Source organism: Prinia subflava, chromosome 4 (assembly GCF_021018805.1).
Source record: "Prinia subflava isolate CZ2003 ecotype Zambia chromosome 4, Cam_Psub_1.2, whole genome shotgun sequence".
NCBI classification, from domain to species: Eukaryota; Metazoa; Chordata; class Aves; order Passeriformes; family Cisticolidae; genus Prinia; species Prinia subflava.
In genome coordinates, this window is record NC_086250.1 from 4,150,650 (window position 1) to 4,170,926 (window position 20,277).

The 20,277-nt window shown below is 38.0% G+C and overlaps 1 protein-coding gene across 21 annotated transcripts in view; it reads left to right on the forward strand.

Moving 5' to 3' along the window:
* The window catches only part of PLEKHA5 (pleckstrin homology domain containing A5), a 154,617-nt gene extending 136,745 nt beyond the window's left edge, over nt 1-17,872 (forward strand). For 4 of the 21 annotated variants that reach the window (XM_063395186.1, XM_063395193.1, XM_063395196.1 and 1 more), the window contains 11 exons: nt 482-593; nt 843-889; nt 1,669-1,857; nt 2,384-2,501; nt 4,841-4,956; nt 6,220-6,429; nt 8,901-9,062; nt 10,307-10,428; nt 11,207-11,355; nt 12,427-12,511; nt 15,396-17,872. In XM_063395186.1, the coding sequence (XP_063251256.1) occupies nt 482-593; nt 843-889; nt 1,669-1,857; nt 2,384-2,501; nt 4,841-4,956; nt 6,220-6,429; nt 8,901-9,062; nt 10,307-10,428; nt 11,207-11,355; nt 12,427-12,511; nt 15,396-15,414 (1,329 nt within the window). In that variant the 3' untranslated portion in view covers nt 15,415-17,872. Of the gene's footprint in view, nt 1-481; nt 594-842; nt 890-1,668; nt 1,858-2,383; nt 2,502-4,840; nt 4,957-6,219; nt 6,430-8,900; nt 9,063-10,306; nt 10,429-11,206; nt 11,356-12,426; nt 12,532-15,395 lie in introns of all 21 variants that reach the window. The other 17 variants (XM_063395205.1, XM_063395187.1, XM_063395194.1 and 14 more) reach the window with 11 other exon arrangements.
* The last annotated feature ends 2,405 nt before the right edge of the window (nt 17,873-20,277 follow it).

Genomic DNA, 20,277 nt, shown 5'->3' on the forward strand with positions numbered 1-20,277 from the left:
TTCTGTGCAAAAGAGATTTCAAGGATGCCCAAAATCTGGAAAACTTGCATTGATTGGCCCACAATGTGCATGTCCACAAATATAAATATGTTTACACATCAGCATGCAAACACTGTGCTCATCTCCACCTGCTTTGGGCTAGGAAGGGATGGTTCCTTTCCTGTGGCTGTGTGTGGGCCTCCTGTGCAAAGTCTGCCTGGATTTTCTTTGGAGACTGTAGATGAAATTCTGTTCTTGAAGTGAAGTTTGAATTAGCAGATTACTCTCGAATTGACTGAGGCATTATGAAATTAGTCAATCTTACACTTTTTGTTCCAGACAATATTTGAATGTTTCATGGGAGATTGTCTGTCATCACTGCATTTTATTTTCCTTCAGTGAAAGGATATGCAGTGTAGTCTAAAAAGAGAGAAAGGTTTTCCCTTATTTTCCCATTTGTATTCTAATTTTCTGGCCATCCATGCTGTTTATTTGCTGACAGACTGAATCAGCAGGGATACAGCGTGCTCAGATTCAGAAGGAGCTGTGGAGAATTCAGGATGTCATGGAGGGTTTACTTAAACATAAACAGCAAAGAAGCTCTTCTGAGGCAGGTAAGCAATGGTTTTGTCACATTGGAAATGAAATTGGAGCATATCAGTTTTTAAAGTACAAGCTCCGTTGTTGCTTTTGTATGTTTGAAAAAATGGCACAATGACTAAGAAAAGAAAAAGGCAAATATTACTTGAAGTTGATGCTTGGTGCATTTGTTTGATAGCAACAGGTTATAGTTCATATTTTAAAGGCTGTTAATTGAAAACCATTTTTCTCTTTTTTTTCCCCTACACCTTCCCCCAAAACAGGCATCATGATATCAAGGACATTTTCTTCTATTAAATATAAAAATGAGGTATGGCTTTAGCATATTTACTATTTTAGCGTTATGGAAGTTGTAATATGGCTGTGATAAAAACAAGCATTACTGTGGATATTTTGAGGATGTCTGAAGGATGTATTCAGTATGTTTCTGTAAAAACACTGCATTATGAACTAGTTTTAAAGACTGATACCTCCACTAGTAATTCTAACACTCATTTGTACTTTGTCTCTCTATTCTCACTGGTATGTTTCTCTTTTCCATTTCTTACCTTTTCCTCTCCCTAGGCTCTTACCATAGAAATATATACCCTGATTTATGGATATGTTTTCTACCCACCACACTTTTCATGGGAAGAAATACATTGCTTTTTATGTTTATTTGGATATTGAGCCTGGTTCTCAGATGGCCAGAGCACCCACAAGAAGAGCTGAAACTGTGGGAGCTCCCAAATGTTCAGTTCCTCTGAAAATCTGGCTAGAAGTTACAGTTTTAAAGGGACATTGTCATGGTTGTCTAAAGTGTATGCAAGATCTGGCTCACAGAACGTTCTAAAAGTCTCATTTATGTAAAAATCTTTCAAAAGAGAATGCATTTAAATTTTTAAAGTACAATTTAGAGAGTTTGTACATGTCCAACAGAAAGTGCAGATGGTAGAATTATATTTTTTTTTGTTGTTCAATGTGACATTGTCCCTTTAACTGCAAAATCTATAGCTGCTGTAGCCATGGTAATATATTTTTCTTTTTAAGTTATAAATAACTGTACCAGGTGCGCACGTCTAAATAAGGTGACTATTCTACAATCTTTAGGAAGAGGAAGTAGTCCCACCTCGTCCTCCACTCCCTCGGTCCTATGACTTTACAGAGCATCCTCCCATAATCCCCCCTCTGCCCAGTGATAGCAGCTCCTTGCTCTGTTATAGCAGGGGCCCAGTTCATCTGACAGAAGAAAAGAAGATGTACCAAGTTCAAGGATATCAGAGAAATGGATCTTACTGTGTAAGTGGCTTGAGCTGCCACGTTGTTCTTGAAGCATCCTCTCCCTCCTTTGCACAGCCACCGTTTTGGTTTATTCATCTGGCTACTTTTGTGTTATGGTTTCACTTTTATTTAGTTTATAGCTGCGTCATTTGCTCTTCACATTTCCCTGTCATGTGTTCTGTGCATATAAAAAATGTCTTAAGACTTAAATTTCATGAACTTAGATTCTTCTCCCCACTAATTCTTTAAAAAACTCTGGGCTCAGTTTTTGAAGCTTATACCAATTTGTTTCCAGAAGATCATTTAATAAAACCCCACAACTCTGCTTTTTTATGGCAATTTTTTCCTGTAATTTTTAATTGTCTGCAAACGTTGTCAGACTCAGATTAACTACCAAAAAATACTTCTGCCATACCACTTGAACAATGGAAAACCGTGTTCAAGCATGAGCAGAGTTATCCCAAAATAATTGGTTTGAGTCTTAAGACATAAATACTTGGACCAAAGTGCCTGTTTATTTACCTGATCCCTTGATGTTCCTCAGGGTCCTGATTATAGGCTTTATAAGAGCGAGCCCGAGTTAACTACAGTAGCAGAAGTGGATGAGTCAAATGGTGAAGAAAAAACAGAACCAATTTCAGAATCAGAATCTTCCACTAAAGGTTTGTCCCCAGGCGTGGTGCTTACAACCTTTCAGCTTTTTCACAGGGAATGCAAAGCTCAGCTGTGTGACAGAAGCTGCCTCATGGTTTGTGTCTTTCCATTTCTCAGTTTGATGGAACAGCTTCGACAATAAAATAATGATTTAATTATATGACGAGAGAAATTTCAGTCAATTACACCGCAGAAAAATCAAACATTACACTCACCAACAACCCTGAAATCCTTATTGACACCATGTCTAATCACATCACTCACATTCCCCACACACCATTCCCTTGAACAATTACCCATTTTATGTCCTTGCCCTTGAACAATTACTCAGTTTTTGAATCAAGCTCCCGATGTTATGTCGCTGGAACCTCCAAAAAGGCAGCACCACAGAAATTTCAGGCTCTCATAAGGCAGGGAAACAATGTCTTTTTCTTTTTTTTAATCTTGTAATTGTTGAATTGCCTTCTGTCCTCTGATATAATAGGAATAATGATCATGACCTTGGAGTGTACAGACAATAAAGGTCTTTGCAATTGCTAAATGCTTTAGATTCTTCTCTTCATCTAGCTCCCATAAAAGCTACTAATTGCTTGGTAGAGTCTTTTACCAGGAAGTGCTTCTCAATTCTGTTTGTTAAAACACACAGAATAGTTTGTTAAAGGTGACTTCAGGAAAATGCTCAGCTTTAACGCCTCCCAAAAACCATGTTAAGAGCTTTGAGAAAAAGTAGCTAAACTTAGCTATTTTTTTAACCTCAGGATTGATGTTGCCAGTGCCAGCAGGATCACTGCCTTCTGTTTTGGTGCTTTGACTAAGCATTTACAGAGCAGCTGATGCAATGGTAACAGAATTTTACCAAGAATTATGGTTATACAAAGATACTCCTTTCATCAGAATGATCATAGAGGTTTTTAAAATTAAGGTTAGCATACAATTTGGGTATAAACTATGTGAATGGCCCTGTGGTATAATTAAGCTTGCACTTACCACACAATTTGTCAATTCAAAGTCTCTGTGGTATTTGCTGAGATACAATGTTAAGGCACATAATTAAATATCTGTTAATTTGGTGGTGAAAAGTGGAATATTTATCCTGAGATTTGCTAATTATCAATGACCTAAATTAAGAAACTTGTCTTTCTGACAATGTGCCTAGGTTTTATTGACCTGCGATGTTTCTGATTATTCACAGTAATTTATTCACAGTAATTCACTGTATTTATGTCAAGAGATTAAGTAATGATAAAGACTAAATAAGAAAATCTACCCTGACTATATAAAGCAACCCAGCACATATTAAGCACCCCAATCTGCTTTCTGTCTCAAAGACAGACATTATTTTATGTCCATTTGTAGAAAATCAGTCCCCACTCAGGGAAAGCAATAGTGCAAATTCCTCTAAGATAAATAATATTTAGAGGTGTGGAAGAGAATAGCTGCAGTGGTAGCAGGCAATGAGAGGTTTTTTATTCTGAAACTCCTTCAGTCTGTTGTTTATCATAGCTGTGTTTATCATTTGAGCATATGAATTTTCTAACAGACATTTCTTGTTCTGGGCATTCACTCATAATAACAATCCCCATGCAGTAGGAAAATGTAACCATTTCTGATTGTTTCACTTCTGTTATGGTGTCTAAGCCATTACAGCTCTGTGCTGCTACAGGAAACATTTTTATGCCATTCTGTCTGAAGTTTTTAAGCTGATGAGGAAAGAAACTTAAAGGCAGCTCATCTCTGGGTTTTCCTATCTTGCTGTTGTAAGAAGTCATGCTTAAATTATGGCAGTTTCTTATTGAGGGTGGTTCTGAAACTAAATCATTTCAGAGGAAATTTAGAAAGGTTTTCCTAGTGGCTGTGCACGTTACTGTACTGAACACTTCTCCTGCCAGCCACTTCCCTCTCTTTTCAAGCATCAGCAACTAAAGACAAATGGGACCATGTCAAATATTAGACCAGAGGAATATTTGTGACCTGTGTGGTCCCTGAAGGTGACACAAAAAACAAACGGAATTCTGCTGTGTTTTATCCTTTTTTATTTCTAAAGGAGACCCAAACTGTTGCTTTATAGCACAAATATCCTCAGCTCCAGTTTTCCCTCACCAGCTGAGTGAAACCAGGCTCAGGGGTGATTTCATTCACACACAGACAATTCACACACAAATGAGGCCATCCAAGAGCTGGCTGGACCTTCAGAATCTCCACCCATCAGCTCTCAGTGATGAGAATTTTCTGAATCTGCCCTTTGAAGGAGAGTTCCCAAGGCTGACAGTGTCTTTTCCACAAAACAAACCAGCACTTTGGGCAGTGATTTGCACAGCACTCACCGTGTTGCTTTGCTGTTTTGCAGGCTCACATTTCCCTGTGGGAGTTGTACCACCCAGAACCAAATCCCCAACGCCAGAGTCCTCAACAATAGCATCCTATGTCACTTTGAGGAAGAATAAGAAGATAGATCTAAGAACGGTACTTGAAAATAACCTTTGAGTGTTGGACATGTCTGTTGTTAAGTTTGGTAGTTATGTTCATTTCCTTTCCAAAAAAAAAAAAGAAAAAGAAATAAAAATCACTCTTATAAAAGCATTATATACTAGATTAATGGAGACAGCTGGAGAAAGAAGGATGAAATTATAAATGCCATGTATGCTAAAATGCATGGAGACACTTGAATTGGGCAAAACTAAATGGTAAATGATAAATATGCTGAAGTTCAGGTTTGAGTTGAAAGCAGATGAAGCATCTTTCAAACATTTGCATTTGGCAATTTAACAGCCCCTTTATAACAAACACAGGCTTTTATTTATTTCAGTACTAAAATGATTTGGGAATTGGCTAAAGCAGCCACAAAATAAGGACTTAGTAAGCAGTATGCAGGTAATAAACCCAAAATTCCAGATTAGACAGTTCTGTAGTTAAAATCACATATTTGCTTGTAGTTAATGGAAAGGAGAGGGAAGCTTTTGCCATAGTTACAGCACAAACAGTGGAGGAGAAGTTGTGAGAAAATGGGGAGAGGAGAGAGAAACTCCCAGGATGCTGACTGGAGAAAGAATACTGCTTCTCATAACTGAAATTGGTTACTGTAAATGTACTGAATGCAGCTGATTAGCCTGAAGTCGAATTTTTTCTGTCATAAAAAGTACAAATCTGCCTGAAAACTAGTGAATTTCAAGAAAAGAGTAGGTAAATGGGTGCTATTTTGGGAAAAATGTAATGCTTAGAATTACAGATTTTTCAGTGGTGATAAATTCACTTTGTTTTAGCCTGCACTTGCAATTCAATGATGCCCAGCTGTAGTTTTTCTTGACATAAAAAGGCAGAAATTACTATTAAACCAACTGGTATAAATGTCCTGGATCATTAAATTTCAATTATGTTTCTGTCTCAGTCAAATATCTTGTGTTTGCCAGTTTTATAATGTCTGGTAAATTGTTTCAGCTTGAGAGGGTGGCTTTGAGAGAGCACCTACCCATTCTCCTAAAGTTTATTGTTGGTGATGGTAATGCTATTGTTCAGAAGAGCAAATTATTCCTTCCTTTTATTTTGAATTTCATTGTTCATTTATTGATCATTGGTTTTTGTACCTTTTTTTCATACACATAGGAGGTCTTTATTTGCCCACTATTTTTCTGCTCTTTAGTAAATCATTAGGTGATCTCTTCTGGTGACTTACCAGTCTGAAATCTTGGGTTTTTTTGAAACAGAAATATGTATTTTCTTCCATTTAAGGAAAGACCAAGGAGTGCAGTGGAGCAGCTGTGCCTTGCAGAGGGCTCACGGCCTCGAATGACTGTGGAGGAGCAGATGGAAAGAATAAAGAGACACCAACAGGCTTGTCTGAGAGAGAAGAGGAAAGGACTCAATATCATTGGAGTTTCAGAGCAGTCTCCTTCCCAGAACTTGTCCCATGTCAGGGATAACCCGTTCAAACTGGCACAGGTGGGTCCCACAGTGGTCAAAAACCAAAGGAGGTGATTTGAGGCTGATTGTAGAGTCACACACTCAAAAGGAAAACCTTCATGCTGACACTTAAAGCCACTTCTTTGCCTTTCAGGAAAACAAACATTTCAAATCCACATCTGTTTGATTAGGCATTGTTTGGTAACAGGGAGGCTGTTCTGGTCAAATTTAGCAAACAACGTGAAATTGCAGGGTTTGTGACCAAAAACGAGATCAGGGAGAATCAAAACTCTCCTGATGTTGAAATGAAGTCAGTGCTGATTTTTGTGCTGTGTAATGTATTCAAATATCTGTGACATTTTTAGGTAGGAATGTGTATTTATGATCAGAGCTCCTAAGTGGTGCTCTTCTGCTGTGGTGTTTGAGCCCATAAATGCATTAAAATGGAACCCACACTTTTGTTTTCACTCATTCTTAAACTTGTTTATTTGCCTAAAAAGTTTGTTCATGGGTAAAGGGTGGGGAGAGAAGAGGAAGATATAACTGCTTGTCATTAACCAGGAAATATTATTCTGAATATATATCAGAACAAAACCAGAAACAAATCAACAACAACAAAACAAAAAAACCAAAAAGCCAAATCAAACTTAGATATAGGAGAGCAGATATTAGGCAGCCTGCTACTTTCTAAATATTTAAAATTAGTTTTCTTTTCCAGTAGCTTCATGGAGTTGATTTTTCATTGGTTTTTGGTTTCTTTGGGTTGTTAATCTTCTGGATTACATTTTTGTTCAGGCCACACTGTTGACTGACTTTTTTAAAAAATTATTTACTTTTCTGCTGGTATGGAAATGCCTCTATTTTGTTTTCTAGGCATTTAAATACCTGATTTTCCAAAAGTAGATCAACTGTATTGCAGTGTCAGGAAGGTATTTCCAAAGATGTTTTAGCTTTGCGTTTTGGGCTGGTTTTTTTTCCCCTCTCAGCAGGACAAGCTGCTGCAGAGCTATACAAAAATTACTTTTTCTTCAAGAACTTTGCATCCCCAGAAGAGTCCAAATCCCAGTTTAGCCTTTGCAGTAGAGCATCTGCATTTGGGCTGACATAAGGAATGCTGGATGTGAAGCTGTAAATATTTCTGTGATGACACTGCCTTTCTGGAGGAGAGGTTGTGCCAGGCAAGGCTTTGCAGGTGGTTCTCTCAGGAGTTTTGCAGAGGTGTTCAAGCTTTCCCTCTTCCCTGTGCTCTCATTCCATACCTCAGGGCAGCACAGTGGGGATTGCCCAAATCTGTGCCAGAACTCAGAACACTTCTGTTCCTTGCACCACATTCCTCAGTCTTGGTGAAATCTGGGCTCTGTAAATGATAAAAAACTTCCAGAGTAAGTGAGAAGATCTGTGAATTGAATATTTAGCTAATAGTCCGTGTTACAAAGTCACTTCTATCACAACTTGAATTCTTCCAGAATGCCATTTGGCTAAAAGCCCCAGGATGAGGTATTATGCTGAATAACAGCTTTTATTTCTAAAAGCATAGGTTTTATGTCTATTGATTTTTAGAAAAATGGTGCAATGGCATTAACTGCTGGAAGTCTTTAAGAATTGAAGGGGGAAAAGGATTTTATAAATGGCCTGCTGTGTAATTTTGAAGTAATTACCATAATACAAAAGGAAGTTGCTTCTCAACTGTTGTTGGGACAAGCATATGATAAGGGGTGGGTACTTCAATGTAGGAGAGCAAAGACACTGATTTATGAAGTGACTTAGGTGGAATTTCCTCTTCATAGAGTGCATGTGTTAGATCACAGAGTTCAGCTTTGAGATTTACTGCTTCCATGGCTCCTATTTTTCTCAGCTCCAGTTCTTAGATGAGCCTCCCTTCTGGTCTTGTTCAGAGTTCCCAATCTTAAGTCACTTCTACCATCCTTCCTCAAAATTTTTATATCAAGTTAGTCTCTACGCAGTGGATTTTTTTTTTTTAAGAAATAATTGATGTCCTCTGCCATTATCAGATGCTGTCTTGTCCTCTATTAAATCAGTTCACACCACAGGCTTGGAGGATACCCAGGATAATTGGAGGGAGTGCATGCAGGTGCACTGTGAATTTTGTGCTGAAAGCAAATTTTTATTGATTTTTTTTGTTGTTAAACCAGAAAAAACCATATTATAAAAAGAGCAGTGCTTATGAATGCAAGTAAGAATGCTGCTAAGCTGATTTGTGACAGAGCTAAATATGAATGAAATTTCAGAAGATAAGGGTGACATTGGAGAGGAAGGAGAGGCAGAATACAATAATCTCACAGACAAAGAAATTTTAGGCTGAATTGTTTTGAAAGGTACAAGAATGAGAAAATTCCGAGTCCTTAATGATTTCCACTTTCCTTTTTGCAATCTATGCTTAAGGTTTTTTCAAGTTGTTTTTTTTTAATGAGTCAGAGGACAGCACCAGGCTCAGAACTGAGACTGTGATAACTTTTGTAACAATATGTGCATGTTCCAATTTTGTTCAGCAGAATCGGAAAAAGGATGATACAGTATCTGGTAACATGAAGGAGATAGAGAGCACCAGCAGAGAAAATAATTTGAAACAAAATAATGGAAGTCCTGGAGAAGAAATAGCACAACTAAAAAATGATGGAGATCAAGAACATAATTCAAGTTTTACTAAAGAGGTACAGAAATACTCCTTATTAAACTGTTCATAGTCTTGTCTTGCAGTAACAAAGTATTTTGAGACACACATACATGAGTATGGGAAAGTGAGCCACTTCCTTTTGCTTGGAAAACAAAGGATATACAGATTTCTTGTTGGATATACAACATTCCATAGAAAATCACAAAATTGTATTGGATCTGTCTTATAGCTGAGACATTGAATTTTCTTGTATATGGTCTTTAAATCATCTTAATCAATCTTTAATCATTGCCATATTCATTGCTTAGGCTACCCCAGTGTAGTTTTTGGCAGCCATTTAATGTCCCTGAATTTTTGTTTGGTTTGCTGTAGTGCATCAAGTAGTTTATAGAAAGCAGAATAGAGCTGACACTACAAATTAGACCTGGAATTGGGCAGTACCTGTACTTGTACATATTTGTCACTGCTTTGATTTCTGCCTTGGAATAGTTTGAAATAGGCTTGGCAGGGAATTACTTTGGTGTTTCTGGTACTAAAGTGCCCTTAACACTCAGCAAAAACAGACTGACTGTGAGGAATGGACTACTAGAGTTCCTTCTACATAAACATATACTTCTACATAAATATATAAAATTTTATAGTTTAAAAAAATTTTAAAGTATTGTGTAGAGTTTTTTTTTTCCTTCTTCTATATCCATATTCCTCAGTTAATCATTCTTTTGTTTAATTATCCTTTTGTTTTCCTATTTTATACTAAGTTTTTAAAATATATATCTGATGGAGAATGGTATAAAACCCAATAACTAATTTATATTGTTATCCAGTAGAAACACTTCCTTATTGAGAGACTGTTGTTTTGTTAAGTATGCAAATATTTCAAAAGGAAAATTAGTTAATACACTCAAATTATTCATATGTAATCAGACTCCAAGAGCAGCATTCAGTGTTACCAAGAAAGTATTGCAGCATCTGGAATTTTGTTGGCATCGTGAAGAGAGGGATAACATAAAAAAAATAGGCAGGCTGCAATCCAAAAAGTTCAGAAAAGTTCTGGAACTTATTAAGTCAAACCCTGCCCATGGCCTCTGGTATAAGTTTGGATAACTCTATTAACCTGCATGGTATTGATAAAAATTTCTTAAGTTATGTAATTCTGAGTTACTAAGTCTACATGATGGCAAAATTTGTCTGTTAATAAAACTGTTTCCTGGTACTGTATTTCTTATCTGCCACTTAGTGTGTGTTACAGCTTTTTGTTTCATGATTTCAATTTTTTTATAGCTGTCCAAAACTGATGATCTTTTATCAGATGCACATGTTGTATCTGACTCAAAAGAACTGAGTAATGAAGAGAAAACAGAAAAGAAAAATAAATTGGAAGAAACACATGATGATGATATAAGGTAAAAATCAAACAAGATGTTCAGAGGCTATTTTAAACTTGCATGCTGTATTTATTGGCTGAATGGACCAAGCAATTGCCATAAATACTGAAAAGTATTTATTATTTATATGGGTTGGAGGGTTTACATATAGGGAAATCTAGTGAGAGGCTTAACTGCTGCAGGGGTTCAGTCAGAGCTGATGAGCTGGTGGATGAAGCAATATTTATTTTCAAGTGATGTCCCACTTGTAAACAGAATTCATTCATAATCCTAATTTTGGCCTCCAAAATGTGGTTAATAATGTCAGTTCAAGCTTTGTATCAATTTCTTATGAACACTTCAGCCAGTGCTTCCATCACATGCTCTTCATTGCTGATATTTAGGAGCAAACTAAACATCTTATTCTACATCTCCTGCTTTAATTTTAACCTCACTGCTTTGCAGCACTGTGGAATTGGAGGGATATTGTGTCTTGGCTATTTCTCTCTCACGATTCATAACTCCAGTGTCAGCTGCACTGCAGGTCCTGAGTGAGTTGTCACATTAGTCACAACTTTGTCACAGCAGCAGGAAACTGCAGGAGGTGTAAAGGAAAGGAATTCAATTCCAGGTGCTTTTTGAAAAGTGTAACTACACAAAGTAGGAGGGTTTCAAAATGCTTGCTTAATTTATGCTACTTGCAAGTTGCAACTTTTTTTTCTACTAACAGGAGAAAATTAAATTATAGCTCCTATACTTAGTGGTTAACACCTAAAATTAAATTAGAGTGGGTTCTAAAGGCTGTGCTTTTTTTAAGCAGCTTGCAGAGTGTGACCACAGTTGCAAACCACAAACCCAAAACCAGCTCAGAAGAAAGTGAAATACTTAGTGTTCAAGAACAAGAAGGGATTGTGTCTTCATTTGAATTAGCAGCACAGTCTTCAAAAGGAAATCAGGCAGCAGCAGGTATGGAAAAGAGTTTGACTGAAGCACAACTTATCCAGTGCATATGTAAAACTTTATTTCATTTTGATTGTGTCTTTTGATGCTCTAAAACCCTTGTGAATTGAAAATGCTGAGCTAGTGTACACGTGAAGTGTACAGTTTTATCATGTACAGAAAAAGAGTTTCCCAGTGGACAGCTACAGAAATTCCTTTTTTCTGAGGTTTTAATATAGCTTTTATAGTTGCTAATTCAGGGATTTAAATAACTGTTGCCAGAAATTGAGTCATACTGTAGTAGTTGTTTGGAGCAAATCCTTCCTTTTTCATCTCAGTCCTGGACATGTGTAGACTTTTACTATTTACTGCTACTGAGTGACCAAAATTGTGGAATTACTGAGAGTTTCCAATACTTTAAACTAGCGACTACAAGACCCCAGTTTGGCCATGTTTTGAGGAGTAAGAAAGGTGAAGAAAACAGAAAACACCACCTGACTGGTACAATGACTGGTGGTGGACTATTTTGCAAGAAGAGAAGAGGGGAATATAAAGCAAAAGGGAAGGAGGAAGGGAGGAGATAGAATTCTAAGACATTATTAGGATATTTGCTGATGGGAATGTTTAAGTAAACCAAATGGTTCAACTTATGGATATAAAAGGTGATCTGGGCCTTTGTAGTGCAGTCAGCAATCCTTTCTGTGACTTGATAATCAAAAGCAGAACTTGTGTGTACATTTTGTACTGCTCAGCAGAATGAAAAAGCTCAGTTAATCTGAGCTGGGATATGGAGGTGGGTCTGGGCCTATCCCAACTATTTAAATTTTACTTTTTTTCCCCTCTCTTTCTTGGCAACATTAAACATCAGCATTCATGTGTTTGCTGTTCTACTAGTTATTTCTGAGCCTGATTGAGGATCAGCTATGCTCTCCCTTGAAACTGTGCTTTCTGTGCTGATCAGATTTAAGTCTTTACTTGTGTAGCTTTCATTTGTTTCTGCCTATATTTGCTATGGCTTGAAATGGTGATTTTTCAAGCTTATCTTTATTATGGCTTCTGTAACTTGTATTCTTATTTATTTTGCTGTATGACTGGCAGTGAAAAGTTTGCCTTCTTCACCCGAGTCGTCCTTGTCACCAGCTCCATCCACACAGACACAGCTCACAGAAGGATCACATTTCATGTGTGTATAGTTACAGACAAGTACGTTCTTTTTTCTCCCACCTCTCCTGTTCCTAACATTCCTCCAGGTATCTGTATGCTGTTATTTTTGTGAGAAACATCTGGAGCTGATACTCAGCAAGACAGAGTTTCCTGCAGTGTTGAATATAAATCAGCCAGGAAACAAACAAATTCCCGTATCGATTTGCTTGCAAGGAGTGCATTCTCCATCCAGCTACAAAGAGAAAGGGCTAATTGGTTCATCAAGCATGTTCTGGCAGGGTAATAGCCCTTGGAATTGCACAGGAGGCCTGAGCTCTTCCAAACAGGGAGTTAAGGCCAGGGTGCAGATGAGTCTTGATGCCTCAGTCATGGTCATGGGCAAAATGGGCAGCCAGACGCAGACTCAGTGATGCACAGGAGGGAACGGGCTAAAGGCCTGAAGAATTTATGGCTTAAGACATAAAAACCCTTTTGTAATTGTTATTTCTTCATTCCTTCTATAGAGAAAGCCCTGACATAGTGGGTGATTGCTTCTAGGAATCCAGTAGGAAGCATGAGTTGGGTTAGATTTACACGTTCCTACCTGTGGTGTTACCCACTTAATGAATGGCTGTGGAAATGGAGTGTGTGTTTGTTTAGGCAAGTGTTTAACAGAATTAGTGGGGCATCAGTGTGAGTGCTTCAGCACTTCACCAGCATTTAAATCAATCCACATTTCTTTGTTGTCAGGAAGTGTCTGTTTAAATAAGCTTTCTGCTAAAAGAATGAGCTTTGTTTCAATGGCCATGTTAAATGCCATAGTTAATGTATCTTAAGCAAACTTAAATAATCAAGAACAATTTAAAATTGAGACATTTTCAGTCATTTAGCATGAGGAGATCTGAAAATGCAATTTTTTTTTAAATTTACTGTCCCAGTCTCAATTGCCAAGGTTTCATTTTAGCAAAATTAGACTTATTAGTCATCACAGAGACGTTTCTCATATGAACTAAGGGCAAGAAACTATTTATACTCTTTACAGAAAAAAAAAAAGGAAAATTATTAAAATATTTTCTCCTCTTGAGAAAGTGGCAAATGCCATCTTCACATTCAGTCCTGACACTCCTCCTGATGAGTGTGGTCTGCCATGATGAGATTTAGCTTGAATTTTTTTGAACTTTTTTCAAAATGCTTATTACAGAACAATTAAAAAAATGAGTGGGACATTCCTTCTGGAAATACTGATTTGTGTTAATGCTTTTCAGGTTCACTGTATAAATAGACATGCATTTATCATGTATCTCCGTTTTAAATAGGGCAAACATTCCCCCATCAGCTGAGTTTTGGGTCAGTAAAGAAAGTGAAACTGCACTGCTGGATTCTGTCACCTGTCAGGAAGAGGGGGAGCAACCAGAAATCTGTCACCAGCTGCATTCAGCTGCTTTCAGCTCAGATCAGCAAATCCATTTTCTTTAGGATTTATGCTCAATAAAATAGAAATGAATAGGAAAAGGCTTGGCCCCCCTAGGTGAGGTGTATGCCCACAGCCACTGCAGGTGAAGCATTTCTGTGTTCAGGGCAGTTCCACCCTCCAGAGCCTCTAAAGAGGCTTTAAATGCTTGGGACAGAGTGGTCCACCTGGCCTGGCACTTGTCACTCTGATTCTGTGCTTGCCCAGCCTCAGCATGGTGGAGAAAAGGATTCCAGAGCTCCAGACACGTCCTTGTGGCTGCTCAGTGTTTGGGTTGAGTTGAAAGCTTCTCACTGTGTGCACGTACATCCCACATTGCTGCATTTGATGCACTGTTGGTTGTTTCCAAACAAATTCATGCCATGAGCTGGGCTTAGCATAGAGGAGATGGATGGAGCACAGTGCTTTTCCTGCAGTATTTACTGCCCTTTTCCCTCTGGGGCTGTGCTTCCAGCATTCCAGTGCTTTGCTGAGAGATTTTGGCACAACTTTTAGCACACAGCAATTCAGCAGCCCTCATTTTCAAGAAGTCATTTGTGGCAAAGGGAACTTCCAAGCTGTAGGATCAGCCCTGGGCATATGCAACCAAATTTTTCAGGCAGCATCTGGAAAATGTACAGATTTCAGGGGATGAAGAGGTGATACCTGTATTTGGCTTTTAGAATCAATTAGAAAAATGATACTCTTGGCACGATGCCAGGGGAATTTGCCACAGGAAATTGGTGGCACAGGATATTGTGGACTAAGCAGAAAGCCCTTAACACAAGGCTCCTTTTTTGTCACAGCTCTTATTTTGCAGGGACAAACCTCTGTGTGTGCCACTAGCCCTGCTCGATTTTAAGCATTGCATTTGCACTGAGTAATGAGGGGATAACGAAATTTTAAACAGCATCTGGATTCAAAGCTCAGGAACATTTTTACCAATGAACTGTTAAAAGCTATTTATAGGAATCCTTGCAGCAATTACCCAAATACAGCAATTACCCAAATACAGCAAGCTCTGGGTGGAGTACTTGGACTATGCTGCCAGAACAGTGTAGCAGCTCAATAATTCTGCACCCCTCTTCAAAATGTGCCTGGCATTTCTAAGACTAGTTAGGATCTTTGCTGTTCTTTCTGGTTTTAGGTGAGGAGCATTTGGAGATGACCATAAGTAACAGGATGAAACTCTGAGTAAACAGATTTTCATTCAAAGTGGTGTAAATTTGAAAAAAAAAAGTCAATTTTGCTTCTTTCTGTCAAAATATCTCGACAGCAGTATTATTTATCATTTATTATTCATCTGTTCCAAAATAGATTTTGGAAACAACTGAGTTCTAAGGTATTTTATTATGTTCTACACCTACAGTGCTAGGATGAGGTCAGGAATTCTTTGCTGTGTTTAATCCCCTGAGTTCTTTAGACAATATCCTGTTGCTAAAATAGAGTAACTTAATCTGTGTCTGTCTTTCAGCACTAACGGCTTCTGTTGAAACAATTCATGCCTGAGATGTATGGACCTGACCTAGGAAAATATGAGAAGATATTGTACAGTATATTTTAAATCTATGAAATTCATAGTTCTGATGCTTTTGGCCACAGAGCATCGTTTTATCACTTCCTGGAAAATGTTTATTCCAAGAGAGCTTTAAATGGCCCACGTGTACACTCAACAACCTTCAGATTGTTCTCCTGATACCAGCTTGCTGCTACGATTTCTGTGCACATAAAATAAAGGCTCTTTTCAATGTGCAGCCTACAGTCAGAACTTTATTTGCTGTTCTTCAGAATTTAATGTTCTTTTAATGATGGATCATATAAGTTTACTCTTTTTTTTGCTCCTTTTAGATGCATAACTCGGTTAATTTTACATATCACCACTAAACCTTGTTTTACACTTTTTAAACATTACAGTTTATTGTTTTAACAATTTATTTGTAAAATTTTTATATATATATACATATAGATATATTTAAAATGTGCCATTTTTATTATTGCTTAGTAAAAGATGTCCTGTTTCTGCTGTAATGATTTCTTGGTCAGGTTGCAATGTCAGCAGTTACTGCCACACTTCTGTCAACATAGACATTAATGTTAGTGGTTACTTTTTCTTGACTAAAATGGAGTGTAGGTATTTGAGGTACTGGGCTTTTCCTTCATGGGGTTAGGGTGTGTACAGCAATAAGCAGGTTTTCAATCCAGTACTTAGTTTGTGTACAAATGTAATTATGTTCATTGTGTATATATTATACAATGAGCACATACGATGTAAGTATAAGAAGCCACTTATTATTGTTCAGATACGAATGTTCATATCCCATTTCTTTTATATCATATTAAATAAATGTTGATGTTCTTAAGGACTTGTATGGTTAGTATTTCTTCCAGCAAACAGATGTCACACTGTGTTCCACCTTTTGATGTGGGGAATGCAACAATTCCCATCCCATTGGCAACATCACCTGTCAACCAGAGTAGCAGTGACAGACTCTTAAGAGATCCCAGTCTTCCTCTTCAGGAAAGAATTCAGAATTCTGCAACACAGAACAGAACAGACAGCCTGAGACTGAGATGCAAGAAATACAGGTTCAGCTCCTGGCTCTCCAGACTCGTGTTGTGATGCTGGAATAATCACTTAGTCATTCTGTGCCTCCCTTCCCTGCCTGTTGACACGGGAGGTAATAGCCTGTCTTAGTGGGTGTGGCCAGCAGTAATTCAATATTTGCAAACGCTGATTGCCAAGTTCACCGGGGTTAGGGAGAGAAGTGTGATGATTCCTGGAGGCTTTGGCAACTGCACGGAAACCGAAAGAAAACCTGAAATAATCTGTCAAGTGTTGTCACACTACAGATATTTCCAGCTTCGCTGCTCCGTCTCGCACAGCTGCCTGAATTTGCCTGAGACAAAAGAGGTTTAGAAAAGAATTAAGAGAAACGAAAACATTTCAGGGAAAGCTTTTGAATTTAGGATGTAAAGCTAAGGAATCTTTTGCAGGTTCAGGCAACTGCTGTGTGCTTCAGTGCATGTGTGTGCCATAAGTGGTAAGGCAAGTTTCACAGGAAGGCAGCTGCCAGCTGCTGTTGTGCTTTTTTTGTCATACAAATCATATCCTGATCAAGTTAATATTGCTGTTCTAGAAACTATATAATCCACTGTGCTTTTGCACAGAGGAGTGCCTGATACTGTCACACAGTTTGAAATGACTTCACCATTGCCCCTCTCCCCAAGTAGGAGCTGGTGTTTGTTGGATTCTCCTGGCACTCCCAGCTCTGCCACCAGTTCTTGCTGGTGCTCTTTGCCACAAGGATACAGAGTGTGTTGTCTGGCTGCCTGTTTTCTCTGAAAAGTAAAAAAATAGGGATCAGAATTCAGCAGCAGAGCCTGGAGGGGTCACAGTGAAAGAGGTGACTGAAGGAAAGATGAGGGATGACACAGGCAGACAGCAGTGAGCTGAAAAGTTACCACATGGCCCTCTATTTCTGGAATTAATGCATCCTTCCATCCAAAAGGCAGCCCAAAGAAGAGGAATGTGATTTTATTGCTCAAGCAACCAAGGCTTCAGTTCAGTGGCGTCACTGGAACACCTGAGGCAAAGCAAATAGGACACACCCTGTTCTCTCCCTAACCCTTCCAGAGAGAGCTGCTTGCTGTCAGGTTTTGCAATCTCTTTCTGCCCTTGCTGCCAAGAAAAGAATGGCAGCCAATAAAGGAAAGAATGACTAAGTGATTTTTGGGCATTTCTAGATGTTGTCTGTGTCTAGGGCAGTTGTTGGGAACGTGCAGTTGATACTGGAGCTGGGCAGGGGGGGAGAATGAGCAAGTTTTGCTGATAGAACTGTTGGCAAAGACAGCAGAGGTGAATGATGCAGGAATGTAATAATGATCATAGACTATAATTTCACTTGCTGCAAAGACTTGGAGTTTCATTGGGTGCTCTATTTTTTTGTCTTATGGAAAAAAAATAATAAATGTATGGCTTTGTATTATCACAGAGCATTTACTGTTTCTTACCTCATCAGAATAACTCATCCCAGTGATCGTACTCCTGAGATATAGAAATATCAGAATACTGATATGGTCAGCCTTCAAACACCTATTTTGAGTTTGTATTTAGGATATTTTTATATTTCTGACTGATTGCTTTATTGGCTATTGCACTGACACTTGTATATATGGAACGTGCTTTTTTTTCAAAAGCGAGAGTCCTTAGGAATAATGCAACACATTCTCTACAGATGTTCATGCTTTTCAGAACCAATTACATCTATTTTTGTCTTTTGTTCACCATTTGCATTGTTCCAAGGCTACTAGAGAATGTGATTCTTTTAAGTCCCTTAATAAAGTGACATTACTCAAAAAGTTATAGCTGGTGTCTTGGCAGTTTTTGTATGTTGTGGACTGGCTCAAAGGGAGAGACCTCACCAGGCAGCTGAAGCCCAAACCTTGTTTATGTTATCACTGAGGTGGAAAAAGGAGTCTTCAATTCACATTTCCTCAGAAATATGCTTCATAAAATGAATCCAAGGTATAAGAGAATAAGGTTCTATTCTCAGAAAATCAGAAAAAAAAGAATAATTGCACATTTCAGTGCAAATCACATTAATTGGACAGCCTGTGACAGAATTCTTATCCCCCTATTGGAGCCACTGGATGTACCAGTAGTGCACACATGAAAAACATTAATGAATTATGCTGGCAGTAATAGATTTATTAAATTCTCTACGACTTAGACTGCTGGCTTAAATTTTACCCTGGGTTAGCAAAGCAGCAGAATGGAAGACCTTTAATCAGTGGTGCTGTTGGATAAGTCTTACCTCAAACTTTTCATTATATTTTAGAGACAGGGTGAAGGGGTTTTATTTTTCCTTTTCTATAAAATCATAGGTAGTACTCATTCAGATCTCAGAAATGGCTCATCATGTCTTTTCTACACAATACTAGTTTTCTCTTGTGATCCTGGATTGTGCTATAATTATTTTCTGAAGTTATTCTAGGGTGGTTTAATCTTATTTCAGTTTGAATTCTAAGTTAAAATGTTATTTTCTGTCCTTTAGAAAGTTGACATTTAAACGGCCGATAAACAAATTGCCTGTACCTGGCATTAATAACATATCTGAAACAACTTAATCTAACTTTTTAAAGGATGCATTTGGAGATAACAAAGCAACATCTGGCCTTCATTTCTTCTAAAGAACATTATATGTGCATGCTGGTATATCCTAGGAGCTGCTTGTCCATATGGGAACACTGAAGAAGCTGCTACAAAATAAAATGGAATATACTGGTGGCTGCAGACAAAAATGCCTGACCCAAAATGAAGGCTGAAAGCAGCTGCTTTCTGAACTTGACACGCACAACTTGTTACCCAGCTGTTCCAGATGTTCAAATGTTACTTGTGGAATGAAGATTTGGGGTTGGTGGGGAATTTTTTTGTGTGTGTGTTTTTGTTTTTTGGGGTTTTTTTTGGTGGGGTTTTTTTGTTGGTTTGGTTTGGTTTGGTTTTTGTTTGGGGTTTTTTTGTTTGTTTGGGGATTTTTTTTTTTTTTTTGGGTTTTGTTGGTTTTTGGGGGCTTTTTTGTTTTGTTTTTTGGTTTTTTTGGGGTTTTTTGTGGTGTTTCTTCACTCTGTGGTATGCCAAAGAAAATGTTTTTAAGGTCTGTCTAAACATGATCTGGCTGCTGTGGTGAAACTGTGAGCAGCTCTGAATTGCAGCTCTGGGTAAGTGACACCAGCACAGAAATTGGGAATTGCCTCGTGGCAGTCTGGCTGGGGATGTGTTCAAGAACATTTTTTTAGGCTGGATTAGGTTGTGTTTGGGATAAAACAATAAGCAAATGGTGCTGTTTTCAGTGGGCTGCTGTAGAGTATATCTGGACAAAACCAGATGTGGGATCATTAACTTCTTTATTATTGAAACCAAAATGAGGAATTAATTTTTTCTTTTTTGTCAGATTCTATCCAGATCCCTGTTCTGTGGAATGGGGATACTTCAAAGTGTTTCAGACTAAAAATGGAAACACTCTCTTGTTCTTTTGAAGGTGAAATGAGTACTATTGAAAAAAAAATTAAAAAGCAGACAGCATGTTTAACTTTATATGTAGGACAAGGAAAATTTACTTACAGCCTCAGAGTTTGGTCAATGAAAACTTTCAGGAAAATATCCCATCTTCATCTCTTGTTATCTGTGTCACAGGACTGGACTCTATTCTGCATCCTCAAATCCATTTCAGCCCAACATATAAAATATTCTGCACTCCCTATGTGGAGAAAAGCTGCCTTACCCACACCCCAGCTGAATCCAGGCAGTTTCTTGCTTGGAGTGGTAAAATCTGCAGGTGCTTCTCATCCTGAAAGAT